Source organism: Lepus europaeus, chromosome 5 (assembly GCF_033115175.1).
Source record: "Lepus europaeus isolate LE1 chromosome 5, mLepTim1.pri, whole genome shotgun sequence".
Lineage (NCBI taxonomy): Eukaryota > Metazoa > Chordata > Mammalia > Lagomorpha > Leporidae > Lepus > Lepus europaeus.
This window is the reverse complement of record NC_084831.1, coordinates 23996932-24013412: the sequence shown is the minus strand read 5'-3', so window position 1 is coordinate 24013412 and position 16481 is coordinate 23996932. Positions and strand designations below refer to the sequence as shown.

Genomic DNA, 16481 nt, shown 5'->3' with positions numbered 1-16481 from the left:
GCAAATGGAAGTTCTCCTCTCTGTTTCTCCCCCTCTCTCAGTTGCTCTGCTTTTCAAATAAATTTTTAAAAATCTTATATATCTATGTAAAAAGAATATGTATTCTCTAGTTACTGGGATCAGTGTTCTGGTACAGACACAGAGGTCAGACTTGTAATTGCGTTCGTAATTATTTTCTGATCTTGCTGGTTCTTTTGCCGTTTGATCTGTCGGTAGCTAGAGCTATGCTTGAGCTTCTCCTGCAGTGTGGAGGATCTTTTTCCTTGCAGTTCTATCAGTCTTCACTTTATGTATTTTGAAGCTATGTTATCAGGTACTTACAAGTGTAGATTTGTTACAGCTTCCTGATAAAACTTACATGGTCAGATCTTTGCTTTTAGTTATTTTTTGCTTCTGTTTGATTCGACATTAATATGGTTTCAAAGCTTAACTTCAATTGGTATTTTCTTGTTTATATATTATCCCATTTTATTAACTTTTTTGCATCTTACATTTTAGACATGGATCTTATAAGTACCTTATAATTAAAGTTTCCGTCTGTAAATGTCTGACAGTTCATTTATGTTTGTTGCAGCTACTGATTTGTTTGTCTATGTCTGTTTTCTTGCATGCTGCACTTTTCCGCCTTTTACTGCCTGATTTGTGATTACTTTTTTCTTGCTCCTTTTTATTCCTCTAATAGTTTAGAATTTCTCTATGTCCAAACTAAATGTATGCATAGTTATATGTGAACAATAGAACTAAACTGTATGTTTATATAGCTCTTGGTGGTTCTCTTAGAAATTGTAACATGAGGCCGGCGCCGTGGCTTAACAGGCTAATCCTCCGCCTTGCGGCGCCAGCACACCGGGTTCTAGTCCCAGTTAGGGCGCTGGATTCTATCCCGGTTGCCCCTCTTCCAGGCCAGCTCTCTGCTGTGGCCCGGGAAGGCAGTGGAGGATGGCCCAAGTCCCTGGGCCCTGCACCCGCATGGGAGACCAAGGAGAAGCACCTGGCTCCTGGCTTCGGATCAGCACGATGCGCCGTCCGCAGGGCCATGGGAGGGTGAACCAACGGCAAAAAGGAAGACCTTTCTCTCTGTCTCTCTCTCTCTCACTATCCACTCTGTCAAAAAAAAAAAAAAAGGCCGGCGCCGTGGCTCAACAGGCTAATCCTCCGCCTTGCGGCGCCGGCACACCGGGTTCTAGTCCCGGTCGGGGCACCAATCCTGTCCCGGTTGCCCCTCTTCCAGGCCAGCTCTCTGCTGTGGCCCGGGAGTGCAGTGGAGGATGGCCCAAGTGTTTGGGCTCTGCACCCCATGGGAGACCAGGATAAGCACCTGGCTCCTGCCATCGGAACAGCGCGGTGCGCCGGCCGCAGCGCGCTACCGCGGCGGCCATTAGAGGGTGAACCAACGGCAAAGGAAGACCTTTCTCTCTGTCTCTCTCTCTCTCTCACTATCCACTCTGTCTGTCAAAAAAAAAAAAAAAATTGTAACATGAATTCCTAGCCCGACAAAATAGAAAGGGAGCTACAGTCGTCCTCTTCAATGACACAAGCACCCTGGAACCCTCTGTTTCTGAACACACACCTTCCTGATCTGTGTACTGTCGCTAGGCAGTGAATTGGTTCTGTTTTTTTAATCCCACAAATTACACTGTTATTGTCGTTCCATGTGGTGTTTGTTTAGATTTCACAACATATTTCTCATTGTCTTTGCTCAGAATTCCTCCTGGCACCTCAGTTTTTCTAGCAGAGATAATTTTTCTTTCTTACCACCTCAAGTTCATCTTTTAGCCTTTTGTTTATTGAATAAAACAAAATTGTCAAGAAAACAACTCTCTTTGTTTTCTCTAAAACAAAAAAAAAATTTGTTTTCTCCATTCTCAAAAAAAAAAAAAAGAAAAGAAAAAATACTTTGGGCCTGTAATTGACAGCTTTTTAAAATCACATGGAAAATATTATTCTAGTATGTTTTATTTTCCCTGATTGCCATTGAGAAGGTAGCTGTCAGTCTATTGCCATTCCTCCGTAGACAGAGTCTTTTAGGGGGTGGCACGGAGCATCGTGGTTGCAGGCGTAGTCCCCGGAATTGCGCTGCCTGGATTGAGACCCTCGCTCTTTGGCTGTGCAGCACTGTGTGAGCTGATGGACCGCCCGTGCCTCAGTCTCCTCTTCTGTACCACGGGTGTAAGCGCAGCACCAGGGCCCGCCCCCCAGGGACCAAGTGAGAGTGAACGCTGCAGATGCTCCAAGGGTCAGCTGGTGCTTTTCTCCTTAGCATTAGCACTGATTGTCCAGGTGTGGATTCCCTGTTGTTTATCTTGTTTGAAATTCACCGAGCTTTTTAAATCTGTGAATTGCTGGCTTTTATCAATTCTGAAAAATTCCTCACCATGAATTTTCAAATACTGCCTCTGCCCTCCCTCCTCCTGGAACTTCAGCTGACTAATCAGTCCCCCACCCCTGTCCTCTGGGTCTCTCTGTGTTTCGCAGTCTTGGTGCTGAGAATGGTCTCAACATTTCTTCAGATCTGTCTTCCAGTTCACTCGTTTGTCCAACCTCCAATATGTTATTAAACCTACACACTGAGCTTTTAATTTTAATTATTATTACATTTTGTACTTCCAGAAGTTGTGTCTGACTCCCAATCAAATCTGCCTGTTTTATCTGTGTCTATATATATATCTATGACTGTATGTCTATGTCTGTATCTGTGACTCTATGCCTATAGCTATGTCTGTCTCTAGATCATGTCTGTATCTAGATCTATGTCTGTACCTACATCTAGCCTTTGCCTTTCACGTGTGTCTGACTCCTTTGTTTATTTCTCTAAGTGTGTTATACAGAGGCGCTTCCTGGTCTGCTAGTCTGGTGTCTAAAGTCTTGGCTGCCTGGCGGGAGGTCCCCAGAGGCCAAGGCCAGCCCAGAGGCTTTCAAACACGAAGCGCTGGCTTAAGAGCTTTCCCGCGCCTTTCCCCAAAGATGTCCTCTGCTTTCAGGTTGTCTCCTCCATTCTCAATGTACTATTTTTTAAAAAAAGATTTATTTATGTATTTGAAAGGCAGGATGACAGAGTGACAGCAAGAGTGAGAGAGAGAGAGAGAGAGCGTGAGATGTCTTCCATCTGCTGGTTCACTGCCCAAATACTGGTGAGAGCGAAAGCTGGGCCAGGCCAGAGCCAGGAACCAGGAACTCCTTCCGCGTCCTCCCTGTGGGTGGCAGGGAGTCAGCCCTTCGGCCATCTGATCTGCTGCCTCCCAGGAGGCTCAGTCAGGGAGCCGACATGTGATGCAGTGGGTTAAGCCAGCTCTTAGCAATGCCGGCAGCCCATAGCAGAGCTCTGGGTTGAGGAATGGCCACTCCACTTCTGATCCAGCTCCCTGCGAATGTGCTTGGGAAAGCAAGGGAAAGATGGCCAAGTGCTCGGGCCCCTGCATCCATGTGGGAGACCCGGATGGAGTTCCAGTCTTCTGGCTTAGGCCTGGCCCAGCCCTGGCTGTTGCAGCCATTTGGAGAGTGAACCAGAGCTGGAAGATCTCTCTCTCTCTCTCTCTCTCGCTCTTTCAAATACATAAATAAATTTTAAAAAAGAAAAAAGTGAGGAGGAAGCAGGACTCTGTCTGCGGTACTCTGACAGGGATGTGACGGGTCCTGTCCCTCGTGTACTCTAGAAAGACGGCTCCATTCCCCTGGTTCATAAATACACATTCGGGGGAACGTCTCCTCCCAGCGCCCAGTCCCCTCCCGGCCCTGGGCTGGATTAGTCGGTTCTCACGGCTACTTCCAGAGATGTTTTTTGTGCATTCGAGCACATACAAATTTTAAAATTCGTTCTTTCGGTAACACAAATGGTAGCGCAGTACACATACTGTTCTGAACTTGCATTTAAATAAAAGACATGTTTCTGATTATGAAAGAAATACATGCTCATTGTGAAGAGCAGCTCCCCACGTGTGTACGACAGCAAGTGAAGGCTCCCCTGGAATTTCGTTCCCCAGAGAGAACCTCCATTATGCATCTATAAATATGTATTTACATAAATGGGCTTATGCAACACACACTGCTCCCTAACCTATTTTTCTCTCTCCTTCACCCAACTGCATGCCATGGTGTCTGCCCGCGGGTCTCTCTGTCTGCACCGCCCAGCCATCAGGAGCTGGGGTTCTGCCGTCGATGGGGGTGGGTTCTGATCCCGAGCCTGCACTTCCCGGGCTGTAGGACCTTGTGGAGCCTCTGTGAGCCTTGGTCTGCCCACCTGGAGATGGGTGTGGGTGTCGGGAGACCCTGTGTGAGGTGCTGAAGCCCCCGGGGAGTGGTCATTCTCATCCTGACTCCCCCGCCCTTTGTTCCGGTCACACAGAAGGTGTCGCAGGAGGTGTCACCATCTATTAACCATCTCTCTCTGATGGACACTGGCTCGTCTCCAACTTCGGGGTGTTAAATGCCAGTGAGCACTGAGCAGTCCCTTTTGGAAAGTGTCCTCTTCCTGAGGACTCCCTGCCTGGGGTCCCTGCTCCGTTAGATTCTAACCTGTGCGTCCTCTTTCTCTCCAAGGACAAGGTGGACAGGCCCCGTGGTGTGAAGCTTGTGTGTTACCTAGTAGGTTTCACTTTCGCTTACTGCCTTTACCCCTCCCCTCCTCGGGTGCTGTGGGGCGGGAGGGGTCCCCCGCAGGGAGCTGTCCTGGTGCCCCAGCCTGCCCTCCTCCTCCACCGTGATGCTGCTTCTCAGACTTCCGGTTTCCCTCGAACCTTAGGACCGAGGCGATTCATTCCAGAAACTGCCTTCAAAACAACTCCTTGTGCTTCACTCGTGAGAAGAATCGTCACACGCTTACAGTGGGGCAACGGGCAGGAGAAAGCCAGAAAGGATCAGGGGACCTTTTTTTTTTTAGATTTTTGTTGTTGTTGTTGTTTATTTGAAAGGCAGAGTTGAGAGAGAGAGAGAGAGAGAGAGAGAGAGAGAGAGAGAGAGAGAGAGAGAGATCTTCTATCCACTGGTTCACTCCCCAAATGACCACAATGGCCGGAGCTGGCAGGTCTGAAGCCAGGAGCCAGGAGCTTCCTCTGGGTCTCCCACATGCATTCAGGGGTCCAAGACTCAGGCCATCTTCTGCTGCTTTCCCAGGCACATTAGCAGGGAGCTGGATTGGAAGTGAAGCAGCTGGGACTCGAACTGGCGCTTATGTGGGAAGCGGCATTGCAGGTGGCGGCTTTACCTGCTATGTCACAGTGCCGGCCCTGGGAGGGGAGATCTTGTTACAACAACTCCTCACCCTCTGTCAGTCTTGGAAGGCTCTGCCTGAACCCTGAGCTTCCTAGCAGCCATAGTAAAAAGGGGAGCAGGACAGGTTCTGTAGCTCACGAGAAGACCAAAAGCTGCTCTTTGCCTTGAAATCAGTCACAAAGAGATTCTCTCCAGGGCCTCAGAGGGAAACGGGGAGCTGCTTCAGGGGAGGGGCAGAGAGCAAGAGCAGCCAGTGACCCCCGAAAAGCACAACGCAGAGCTTTGAGCGGGGGGGGGAGCGTCAGAACAGGCTGTGTCCATCCTGATGAGGTGCGTCTCCAGTCAGGACGGGAGGAAGGGCCCTGGCACAGGGTCCAGATGCCTCTGACTGTGGCTGGCCTTGGAGAGGAAGGTGAGCCGGAGGGAGGAGGACAGACATGCCTGCTGAGCGCTGCTGTGTGGCGAGCCTTTTCCAGGCCTGGGGGACACGGAGGGGCCAAGCCAGCCCTGTTCCCTGGGCTGGAGCTTGCAGCCCTGTGAGGGCTTCCAGGCGAGGCAAGGAGGCTGACGGGGAAGGGCTCGTTCTGAAGGGTTCGTGTCTCCTGCAGCTGGGGTCCGGGGCAGTGCTCCAGCTCCTGGGGGCTGTCAGCCACCACCCAGCAGGGGGCCAGCTGCCAGCAAAGCCGGAGGACCTGATGGAAGTCAGCTCGGCCTCACCTGCCCGACGGCGCAGACGGAAGGAAAGGTCCCTGGCTCAGGGCCCTGCGGGGTGCCAGGTACAGAGCAGGCTTCCTGCTGGGAGAGGCCCCTTCGCATGACGCACAGAGAGACCACTGAGGCTCGGGGAGGTGCCGAGGCTTGCTCATGGTCACACTGCCGAATGGCCAGACATGGGTTAGTTCCTGTTTGGTGGGCTAACCTGGGCTCCGGATCCCCTATGGCCTGCGCCGCAGGACTCCAGAGCTGCACTGAGGGCAGAGGGCTGGACTGACCAGCCTGAGCTGGTGCCCCCAGGTTTCCAGGCACCTCCTGAACTCCGGGACTCCGGGGGCCTCTCTAACCTTTCCTGTCCCCCAAGAAGCCGAGCTCTGCCCCTCAGGGAGCCCAGCTCTGAGGCTGGGTGTTGGGGACATGAGTGGCTTCCTGGGATGTGGCCCCTGGAGCGCGTGGGGGTGGGGCGGTGACTGGGGAAGCTGCGTCCCCTGGGCCAGAGGTTCCTCATCGGTCCCCACAGTGCGGCCCAACAGAGGCTGAAGTGGAGGAGACCCTACCCAAGGGAGCAGAGGACTCGAGTGAAGGTCGGTGGACACCCCTGCCGGCTGCCTCCTGGCTGCCCAAGGCTGCTGGGCCCCTGCTCTACCGGGACTCCTCCCCTCTCTCCATCAGCCTGTGGTCCTTGCCTTACGGGGTGGGGCTTGGGGGGGCTAGGCCTCTGAGGGTTGGGCCCCCCTCCTTGCCTCCCTGAGTCCTCAGCCTCGATCCTGCCCTGCCCCCACCGCCTGGGCACCCCCTTCCCCACCCGGCGTCTGTGGCTGTCTCCCCGCAGTTCAGCTTCGGCTCCAGCAGGAGAGGCTCCCGCTGGACTTGGCGGTCCAAGGCACCGTGGTCCGTGCCATCCACGAGGCGCTGAGGAGTCGGTAAGCCAGAGCTCGCTGCAGCCCAGAGCAGGGGCTGAAGAGCGAGGCGGTGCTGGGTTCCAGGCTAGCTTTGGCCCTGGAGGCGTGGCGCTGGGCAGGCCCCAGTCTTGGCCTCGCTGCCCCTCGAGAGTGGACAGTGGATGCCTCCTCCTCAGGCTGGGAGAGAACTACCGGGCTCCTGCAGAAAAACCAGTGCCCCTGCATCCCCGGGGCCCAGGTGTGCCGGGAACCTCCCCCACCCTGGGCTCGGTGCCCACTGCCCTGCCCTTGGCCCACAGCCTTCGGGAGCTTCCCGACCTGGTGCTGAGCGAGGAGGCAGTGGAGGCCATTGCCACGGGCATCGAGGCCGCCCTGTTCGCCCTCACACAAGGCACCAACTGCCGCTACAAGACCAAGTACCGCAGCCTGCTCTTCAACCTGCGCGACCCCAGGAATCCAGTGAGTGGGGCTGGCCCTCCCCCGAGGGGGCCCAGCCCCGGGCAGATGTCGGGGTGGGGGTGTCGGAGCAGGCGGTGCAGCTCCGGCCCCCACCCCTGCAGGACCTCTTTCTCAAAGTGGTTCAAGGTGAAGTCACCCCCCACGACCTGGTGCGGATGAGCTCCATCCAGCTGGCCCCCCAGGAGCTGTCCCGCTGGCGGGACCAGGAGGAGAAGAGGGTGAGCTGAGAGCCACGGCAGGAGAGGCCACGGCATGTGGCGGGGAGAGGGACAGGAACAAAGGGATGGGAAGCAGAGGGGGCAGGGAGGGGGAGGAGGGGGCCAGAGAGAGCCTCCCAGGAGGAAAAGAGGCCAAAATGAAAGGGCTTGGAGTCGGAGGGCTCTGGAGGGAGCCAACACCAGGTGTCGCGTGCAGCTGGGCCTGTGAGGCGGGTCCTGGTGACGGCCCAGCCTCTGGAGTCCAGGCTGGGCATTGGCCACCCAAGGGGGACACCCCAGGGCCCCCTCTCTTCCAATCCTCAGAAGGCCCAGCCTCAGAAGGCCCAGAAATGGTTGCATGGGGTCTTCCTGGTGGCCCAGGCTCGGGGGGGGGGGTGCTCCACAGGCCCTGCACCTCACAGCTGTGCCCCAGCATGCCCTGCATCCATGGCTCTCTCCCTGTCTGGGCACTGCTCTGGGGCAGGCAGGTGCAGCACTGAGCAGGCTCTGGAGAATGCTCGCCTGGTGCCAGGTGGCCGGTGAGAGAAGGGGCAGGGACAGGGACGCTGGGATGGGGTTGGGCATGAGGCCCTGGAAGCCACTGGACTGGTTAGAACGAATGATAGGAGCCCATTGGGTGAATCGGTCCACCATACGCTGAGCCTCTGTGCTGGCCCTGTGGGCGGCCAAGGAGCAGGACTGGCTACATAAGTGGGGGCGGGGCTGGGACCAGCACAACCTGAAGTTGTGGACCCTTTGTTCAATGAGTAAAAATCGCCAGGTGACAACAGCAGAGCCTTCAGCTAAGCCTGGGGCCCTGGGAAGCCAGGGCCCTGCAGGAGGGCTTGGCCCCCCACCCGCCAGGGCTCCTTGGAAAGGCAAAGCAGGTGGCTTTGTAGAGACAAACCAGGCAGGGATTGTGTCACTCAGGTCCTTGATTAGCCCCAGAGGACAGCTCGCCTGTGGCTCTGGTCAGCGAGGTGCTGGTCCAAGGCCATGCACCTGTGAGTCTTTGGTAGCCACCCAGCCGGGCTTCTGAGCCTGCGCCGTTTCCCCTACATTGTACGCTCCTCAGGGCAAAAGCTGAGGTACAGTCAGAGGCAGAACTGATTGATGGGGAAAGGCGAGTCCAGGAGGGCTTCCTGGAGGAGAAGTGAATTGAAGAGTGAGTGGATGGAATGTGGAGAGGCAGGGCTGAGGGTAAAAGGAATGGCAGAAGCAAAGTGTGGACAGGCTTGGCGTGGAAGGGGAGCCGCAGGCGAGGGGCCTCCCTGGGCTTGTGGGGTCCCAGACCCCAGCCTGGCTGTGCCACCTCTGCAGGTCCTGGAGGTCATCGAGCAGCAGCAGAAGGAGCTGGGCAGCCTTCCAGCCTCCAAGCTGACCCACAAGGGAGAAGTCGAGATCCCACGGGACCTCGACCAGACGCTGGCCCTGGAGGACCTGGTGGTAAGTGGGAGGTGGGAGTCTGAGCTGGGGCTGGCAGGACCCGTGCCCAGAGAGCCCCCTGCCACTGCCAGCCTCATAGCCTTGCGCAGGTCCTCTGGCTGCTCTGAAGCCCACCTTGTTCCTGGTGAGCGGGGACCATGATCCTCGGCCCAGGGCCCAGGGCCCATGGCCCATCCAGCGAGACAGAGCTGCCGGCATGGGCCACTAGGTTGTGGCCTCACCCCAAGGCCATGATACGAGTGGTGCTAAGTCCTATGGCACGGTCATCCCCAGCACAGCCATTTGCCAGATCTCTGGCTGGGAACCAGGGGGGCCACACTGGTCCAGGCAGTGGTCTTTCTGAAGTGAGGAACAGAGGCTCCGCCTCCTCAGCGGACTGGTTCAGAGGTGCTCCAAACAGGGACCACCCAGCGCCCAGAGCTGTAGGAGCTGCCTGGGTCCTGGAGCCAATGGCAGTGACTGGAGTCCGGGTCTCCTCTTGTCACTGGGAATCTCTGCTCCGTGTACCCTGCAGCCTCCTCCCCCTGGGCTCCTCCTCTCCCAGGGCTCATCCCCCAGGCTCCTCCTCCCCCAGGCTCCTCCTCCCCCAGGCTCCTCCTCCCCCAGGGCTCCTCCTCCCCAGGCTCCTCCCCCAGGCTCCTCCTCCCCTAGGGCTCCTCCCCCAGGCTCCTCCTCCCCCAGGGCTCCTCCCCCAGGCTCCTCCTCCCCAGGCTCCTCCTCCCCTAGGGCTCCTCCCCCAGGCTCCTCCTCCTCCAGGGCTCCTCCTCCCCGAGGCTCCTCCTCCTCCAGGGCTCCTCCTCCCCCAGGGCTCCTCCTCCCCCAGGCTCCTCCTCCCCCAGGCTCTTCCTCCTCCATGGGGCACCTGGCACAGTGGCTCAGCAGCCTCAGGTCCCATTAGGCTGTGCCCGAGCCTCCTACAGCTCCCATCTGTCACTCTCAGAAGAAGGCCACCCTGGCTGTGGTTGGCCCCTGCGTGGGTCCTGTGTTCACCCTGCTTTGCCACGCTGTGTGCCCAGGAGAAGGGTGTAGGGCCGGCCCTTGAGTCACTCGTTCACTCAAGCCCTTTCTGGTTGCCAGGCGCAGCTCTAGGCGGTGAACATGACAGAGACCCCTGCTCGCCCTCCCTCTGCCAGCAACCAGGAGAGACATGGCCTGTGCAGAGGGGACCCTTGCTGGGATGGCTGATGTGTTCCCTAAATAAGCTGGGGAGACCTCGAGAGAAGCCCCCAGCACAGGAGTGTGGGGGAGAGAGCAGGTGGCAGGGCAGGGGTGGGGGAGAGAGCCCCGAACACCCTCTGTGTGCCTCTTTCACTAACAGTGCCTCATTCAGCCCTCACAGTGCCCGATGGGTGGGTGCTGTCACCACGTCCCTTTCCAGGATGAGGGACCCAGCGGCATTTGCCCCATAGTCACCTGGTGGATGGCGGCCGGCCGAGACCCGAGCGCAGCTGTGTGACTCGGGCCGTGAGGCAGCCCTGCTGTGCAGGTGTCTGTGAGGCGGGAGGCAGTTTCAAAGTTATCTTCAGTCTTCCTAAAGTAGTGCTGGCTTTGTATTTAAAGCCACTTCTGTTACCAAAAAAAGTGATTTGGCAATGGGCATCAAGAGTCTTATTTTTTTTAAAGGTTTACTTATTTGAAAGACTAGGTGACAGAGGAGAGACAGAGAGAGCAAGACCTTCCATCTGCTGACTTACTTGCCAAACACTCACAACAGCAAGGGCTGGTGTGGGCTGAAGCCCGGGGCTGGAACTCCATCTGGGTCTCCCACTTGGATGGCAGGGGCCCAAGCAGCTGGGCCATCTTCCAGTGCTTTCCCAGGTGCATTAACGGGGAGCCGGGTTGAAGCGGAACTGAGACTCAAGCCCAGGTACTCCAATATGGAATGTGGGCGTCTTAACCGTGCCAAACACCCACCCCAGGAGTCTTTAAAAGGTTCAGTCTTGCTGATTCCATCACCTGCTTCTGAGGCCTTGTCCTCAGGAAGTAAGTTGAGAGTTTAGGGAAACGTTTCCTGCACAGCTCTGTTTCTGTTTCCGGGTGGCGACCCAGAAGTGGCCAAGCTCTGCAGCAGTGGGGGTGGCGCACTACACTGCAGCTCTCGGTGCAGTGTCCACGGGGAGTGGATAACCTGCAGGTGGCTGGGAAGCTGAGTGCTCAGCCCAGCTGTTCTGTGAAAGGCCCCCAGGCGGCCCCGTGTGCAGGAAAACGGGTACAGGGACGCGCAGGCTGCCCATGGTTGTCTCTGAGTGGTGGGACAAGGGGTGCTTTTTAAAATATTTCTCAGTATTTTTCAAAGTTTTCTAAGTTCACAGTATTTACAGATATTTTTGGTAATTCATGTTATTTTCATCCTCAATAATTTCTTGTATTTTACAGATTCTTAAACTAATTTCCGGGGCGGGGGTGGGGGGAAGTACACTACTTGATTACCTGGGTTGCTGGACAGTGTCCGGAGACTCCGCCTCTGCGAAGGTTCTAGTCCTCTGAGTTGCAGACCTCTGTGGGCCCTTTGGGCCCATAGTCAGAGGGCTGACCGCCCTGCACCGTCTCAGCAGGCTTCCTGGCACCAGCCCCCGCTCCTGCCCCTGAGTATTTGGTTTATTTGTTTGTTTAGTTAGTTGGTTGGTTGATTGGTTCACTCCCCAAATGGCCAGGCTGAAGCCAGAAGCCAGAAACTCAACCCAGGTCTCCCACATGGGTGACAGGGACTTAAGTACCTGAGTCGTCACCTGCTGCCTCCCAGGGTGTGCATTAGCGGGAAGCTGCAATTGGAAACAGAGCCAGGACTTGAGCCCAGGCATTGCCGTGTGGGACGCCGACTTCACCCCTGTGCCGAATCCTCATTCCTCATGGTACTTTTGTAATTTATTTATATATATGTATATATGTATATATACGTGTATATATATATATACATATATATGTATATGTATATCTTATTGAGGAAATGAAATAAACCACGTCCCCAAGGCTGTCTCCCTGGGGAGGCCTCCCGCCTCCCAGCCTCTTTCCCAGTGTGCCCCTCTCTCCTCTGCCTCCCAGGGATCCCTGGTGTCCGTGGACTGCAGCAGCCCTCCAGCCCTGCCTGCCACGGCCGAGGACACCACCGAGCAGCACGAGCACCACTTCCTGGACCCCAACTGCCGCATCTGCATGGGTGCGGGGGACACAGCCCCGGGCGGTGGGCAGGCTGGGGCCAGGGCCGGGTGGCCTGGGGAGACGGTGGCAGAGTGGGGATGTCTGTGCCCCAGGTCACCTTAAAAAGAACCTGATTCAAACCTTGGCTAAAAGCCAGCGTTTTTTCTTCCTGCCTGCCCTGCTTCGGTTCCTGCCTCTGCTGTTTGCAGACTGGGATCCCACAAGTGAGCTGCCAGGCTTCTTCAAAGCCACCAGCACCGGCAAGCACAGTGTCTTCCAGAGAGCCCCAAGCCCAGCTCCCGTGGCCACCACAGAGACGCCCAAAGCCAGGGAGACACCTCCCCTGAAGCCCCGGGACAGGTGCGGGACAGGGAGCCGGGAGTTGGGCAACTCAGCAGGGCTGGCGGGAGCGGCCCCCAGATGGGACAGCAGATGCGGGAGGGGCTTTTCGGTCTGTGTGCCTGTGTCACCCGGTCCATGCAATGCGGGCGTCGAATCGCCTGTCCTGCCGGTCCCCCTGTGCAAGACCAGGTGTGGAACAGTGTCCCCACCATGGGGATGCAGGTGCTGCTCTGAAGAGAAAGGAGGTGCTGGGGGAGCCCTGGCGCTCTGCCTAGCCCTGTCTCTCTGTTCCTCTAGGCCCCAGGTGCCTGCTGCACCCACAAAGGCCCTGCCCAGCCAGCCGCCCTGGGAGGGTGCGCTTGACATGTTCTCCATCAAGCGGTTCCGGGTCACGGCCCAGCTGGTCTTGGGACACAGCTGTCGCCTCATCCAGGTGCACGTGCCCTGCTCCCCAGGGACTCCCCCGCACGCCGCTCCCCATCATCCGCTGTCACTCCTGTTCATTCACTGGTCCGTCCGTTGTGTTACTGATTCTAAAACAAGGCGCTGGCCCCCTCTCTGCACCTGCCTGACCCTGTGCTAGGCGTGGGTGCAGGCGAGGTGCCAGTCCCGTTCCTGCAGACACACACAGGGTGGAGGGCTTCCTGTAATGCGAGAAGGGCCCCCGCAGAGGAGGCTGGTGCCTCCCTGGGCCTGGGGGGGGGGGGCGTTCAGCGACTAAACCATCAGCTGACCTGCTGGACGAGGGTGGGAGGTGCCAGAGACTGGCCAGGCCAGGCACTTAGGGTCCCAGGACACCACCTGCCCATCTACCAAGCGGCTGGGAAGCTGGGGGCTGACTGCCTGGCCTGCCCCGCCCCCAGGCTCTGCCCGATGTCCTGCGCTCAGCAGGCTGCATCCCCCCCAACACCATCTGGGACCTTCTGGCCAGCATCGACCCAGCCAAGGCCAAGGTAACTGCCCCCTCTTGGGCACCCTCTTCTCCTGGCACCCTAGCCCTCTCCCTCACTCTCTGCTCTGGAGCTGAGGCCTGGCTGGGGATAGCTGGGCCTGTGTGGCCCCTGGCAGGTCCCTCGGCTTCCTCCTCTGTAAAGTGGGACCCACTTCCTCACAGGCTTCTCAGAGGCTTGGTTGGCACCGGGGTGTGCACAGGGACAGAGGGCAGTGGCTCCTCAGTTGCTGCTGTGCACCCCACAGGACACGTGCGTGATCAGACTGTGCCCACACGGGGCTCGGGATACCCAGAACTGCCGCCTGCTCTACTCCTACCTCAACAACAAGCAGCGCCACGGCCTGGCAGCTGTGCAGCAGGTGGGCGTGGTCCTGCTGCCCCTGCCTGCTTTCCAGCCCCTGCCCACCAGGCTGCGCCCCCTGGGAGGCCCAGGTGAGTGCCTCGGTGCCCATACCAGACTCTCCTCTTTTTTTTTAGAGAGTTATTTATTTATTTTTATTTGAAAGCATTACAGAGCAGGGGGCGGGGGGCCTGTGGAGAGAAAGAAAGAGGTCTTCCACCTGCTATGCATTCCCCAAATGGCTGCAATGGCCAGGGCTGGGCCAGGCTGAAGCCAGGAGCCAGGAGCATCATCTGAGTCTCCCATGTGGGTGAAGGGGCTCAAGCAGTTGGACCATCTTCCGCTACTTTCCCAGGCCATTAGCCATCGGAAGTGGGGCAGCCGGAACACGAACCAGTGCCCATATGGGATGCTGGCGTTGCGGGCGGTGGCTTAACCCACTGTGCCATGATGCTGGCCTTGCCTCCCCTCTCTTGGTGACCAGACTGACGTGGCCACCTGTGTCTCAAAGAGGAGAAGCCGGGACGTCTCAGAAGGGAACTCCTGGCGGTGGGATAAGAGTAGCAAGGAGCGCTCATCCCTGGATGTCAGCCATTGTTCTAAAAGCTTTAGTACACGAACTGTTCGGGTCTCCAGACAGCGCTGTCAGAATGGTACTGTTAGAGTCTCCATTTCACAGATGAGGAGACTGCAGTAGGGAGAAGGCAAGGACTTGCCCAAGGTCCCACAGCCAGTCCATAGCAGAGCCAGGCTTCAGGCCCAGGCAGCCTGGCTCCAGAAACTGGGCCACTAACCACCTTACCATCCTGCCTCTCCAGTAGGCATCTCTGAATAGCAACTGCTGGGGCAGCCCCATTTGACCCTGGTGCAGGACCCACAGTTGACGGAAATGTCATCTAAGACTGAGGGAGGGATTTTCACCATCGCTGTGCTGGGTCAGGCGTGGCCTCTGTGCCTGGATAACCCCCCCCCCCAAGTGCAGCTTCAGGAAGGCACCTGTGGGGCGGGGGTGGGGGGCACTGGGCCTGCACCTGTTCGTGAATGCAGGGTATGACCTTTCTGGGCTGCGTCTCCTAGAACAATGAGGTAGACTCTGAAGCGCCGTGATCCTGAGGACAAACCATCCATGCCCTCCCCAGCCAGGTGCTCGCAGCCTCTTTCCTGTCACCTCCTGGGCCCCAGCTGTTCCTGGGCTCTCAGGATCAAACCTGCACACCTGCTGCAGCCAGAACGCTCCCAAGGGGGCTCCGTGCTCTCCCCGCCGGCCTCGGGTCTCCCCGTCCCTCTTCCTCTCCTTTGTTCCCAGGCCTGGAAGCCACTCACTCAAGCCTGTTGCTGGCCGTGCTGCTCCCCAAGGAGGGGCTTCCAGATACAGCAGCCGCCAGCCCCTTGTGGGGAAAGGTCCGCAAGGTGGTTTCCTTCAACAGGAAAGTGGAGACGAGATGCTACCAGCCGGAGGACAGGCGGCCAGAGGTGGCCCCGAAGGGCTCCCCTGCCCCAGGGGGCGCCCTGCAGCAGGCCCAGGGAAGGGGCAGGCTGGCTCCCAGGGCCACCTTTGCTTGGCAGAGGTTCCCCGGAGGCAGGGGGAGACTGTCGGCAGAGCCTGGAACCTGGCAGGGTCCTGGACAAGGGCAGCAGCCCCCAGAACCAGGCTGGTGCCAGTCCTGGCACTCCTGTTCAGCAGCACCGGGAGGCCGTGGCTTTGGCCTCCCGAATCTTCAGCATCTCCACAGGGCTTCCTGTCCCCACCAAGCCCTGCTGCAGCACCTGCAGTCCCTGGTGACCGTGAGTCACCAGCTCCAGGCCTCACTGCTGCCCCCAGGCCAGGAGCCCTGTCCCAGCTCCTCTGCAGCATCCGGTCAGCCCCCTGCAGTCCCTGGGACTCTCAGCTACCTCTGCTGGCCCCCAGCAGCTCCAGGACTCCCTGGCTCAGCCCCTGACTCCTCTTTGGGCCCTACAGATGGGGCTGGCAGTGAGGGTCCCCTCCCTGGAGAGGGGTGACTCTCCTTACCCACCAGAACGGGTTGGAGACACCCTCCCCAGTGCTGAACCCTCAACTGCTCCAGGGGGAGATGGGGGAGGAGGTGGGGAGGGTCAGCGTTCCCCACCTGCCCTATTTCAGTTTCCTGTTCCTGAGTTTGGTGTTGGTTTTTGGTTCAATAAAGAAGTTGTCAAAGTTGCCATTCTGTTAGCTGGCTCTGGGCAGGAGAGACCCGGGTCCTGGTCAGGTTTTGGGGGCTTGGGCTGTGCAGCCCTGCCAGCTGCAGGCTGGAGGTCCTGAACCAGCCCTGAGCCTGGGACACAGATGTCGCTGCGGTGGCCCTGGGAGCATTTTGTGAGTATTGTGGAGGAGGAGGAAGAGGAGGAAGAGGAAGAGAAGGTGGTGGGTGGAGAAGTCAGGCCTCTGGTGGGGGTAAGGGGAATGAACAGAGGTTTGTGAAGGGCCAGGGACACCTAAGGATTGCTAGGGAGAAGAGGGCCAGCAAGGGACAGTGGTTTCTAAAGTGTTCGTTTACCTAGACTTTTCCCGCTGGACTGAGGTGGCCTGCGGTGGCACAATGCTCCCCTGCCCTGTACTTTTGCGTCTGTGTGTGCGTCTGTGCGTGTTCCTGTGAGTGTGTGTGCCTAGGAGTCTGTGTGCGGGGCTCTGCGGAGGCCTCTGCTGGAACTGGGCAATCTGGCTAGAGGCTCCTAGCTGTACCTTGGCCAGCGCCCAGAGCCGGTACTGGAGCAAGTCGGGGGTCTTGGTGTAGGGGGAGGGCAGCCGGGGTGGTTGCAGGTGC

At 57.7% G+C, this 16481-nt stretch overlaps 1 protein-coding gene across 1 annotated transcript in view; it reads left to right on the top strand.

The window, feature by feature from the left end:
- SPOCD1 (SPOC domain containing 1) overlaps window positions 1-15699 on the top strand; it is a 29369-nt gene extending 13670 nt beyond the window's left edge. Inside the window, exons 2-15 of the mRNA XM_062190053.1 lie at window positions 4537-4581; window positions 5817-6002; window positions 6231-6333; window positions 6438-6500; window positions 6755-6845; window positions 7124-7283; window positions 7385-7501; window positions 8801-8926; window positions 11969-12083; window positions 12274-12424; window positions 12704-12839; window positions 13270-13359; window positions 13604-13790; window positions 15005-15699. Coding sequence (XP_062046037.1) covers window positions 4537-4581; window positions 5817-6002; window positions 6231-6333; window positions 6438-6500; window positions 6755-6845; window positions 7124-7283; window positions 7385-7501; window positions 8801-8926; window positions 11969-12083; window positions 12274-12424; window positions 12704-12839; window positions 13270-13359; window positions 13604-13790; window positions 15005-15699 — 2265 coding nt within the window. The remainder of the gene's footprint in view (window positions 1-4536; window positions 4582-5816; window positions 6003-6230; window positions 6334-6437; window positions 6501-6754; window positions 6846-7123; window positions 7284-7384; window positions 7502-8800; window positions 8927-11968; window positions 12084-12273; window positions 12425-12703; window positions 12840-13269; window positions 13360-13603; window positions 13791-15004) is intronic.
- The last annotated feature ends 782 nt before the right edge of the window (window positions 15700-16481 follow it).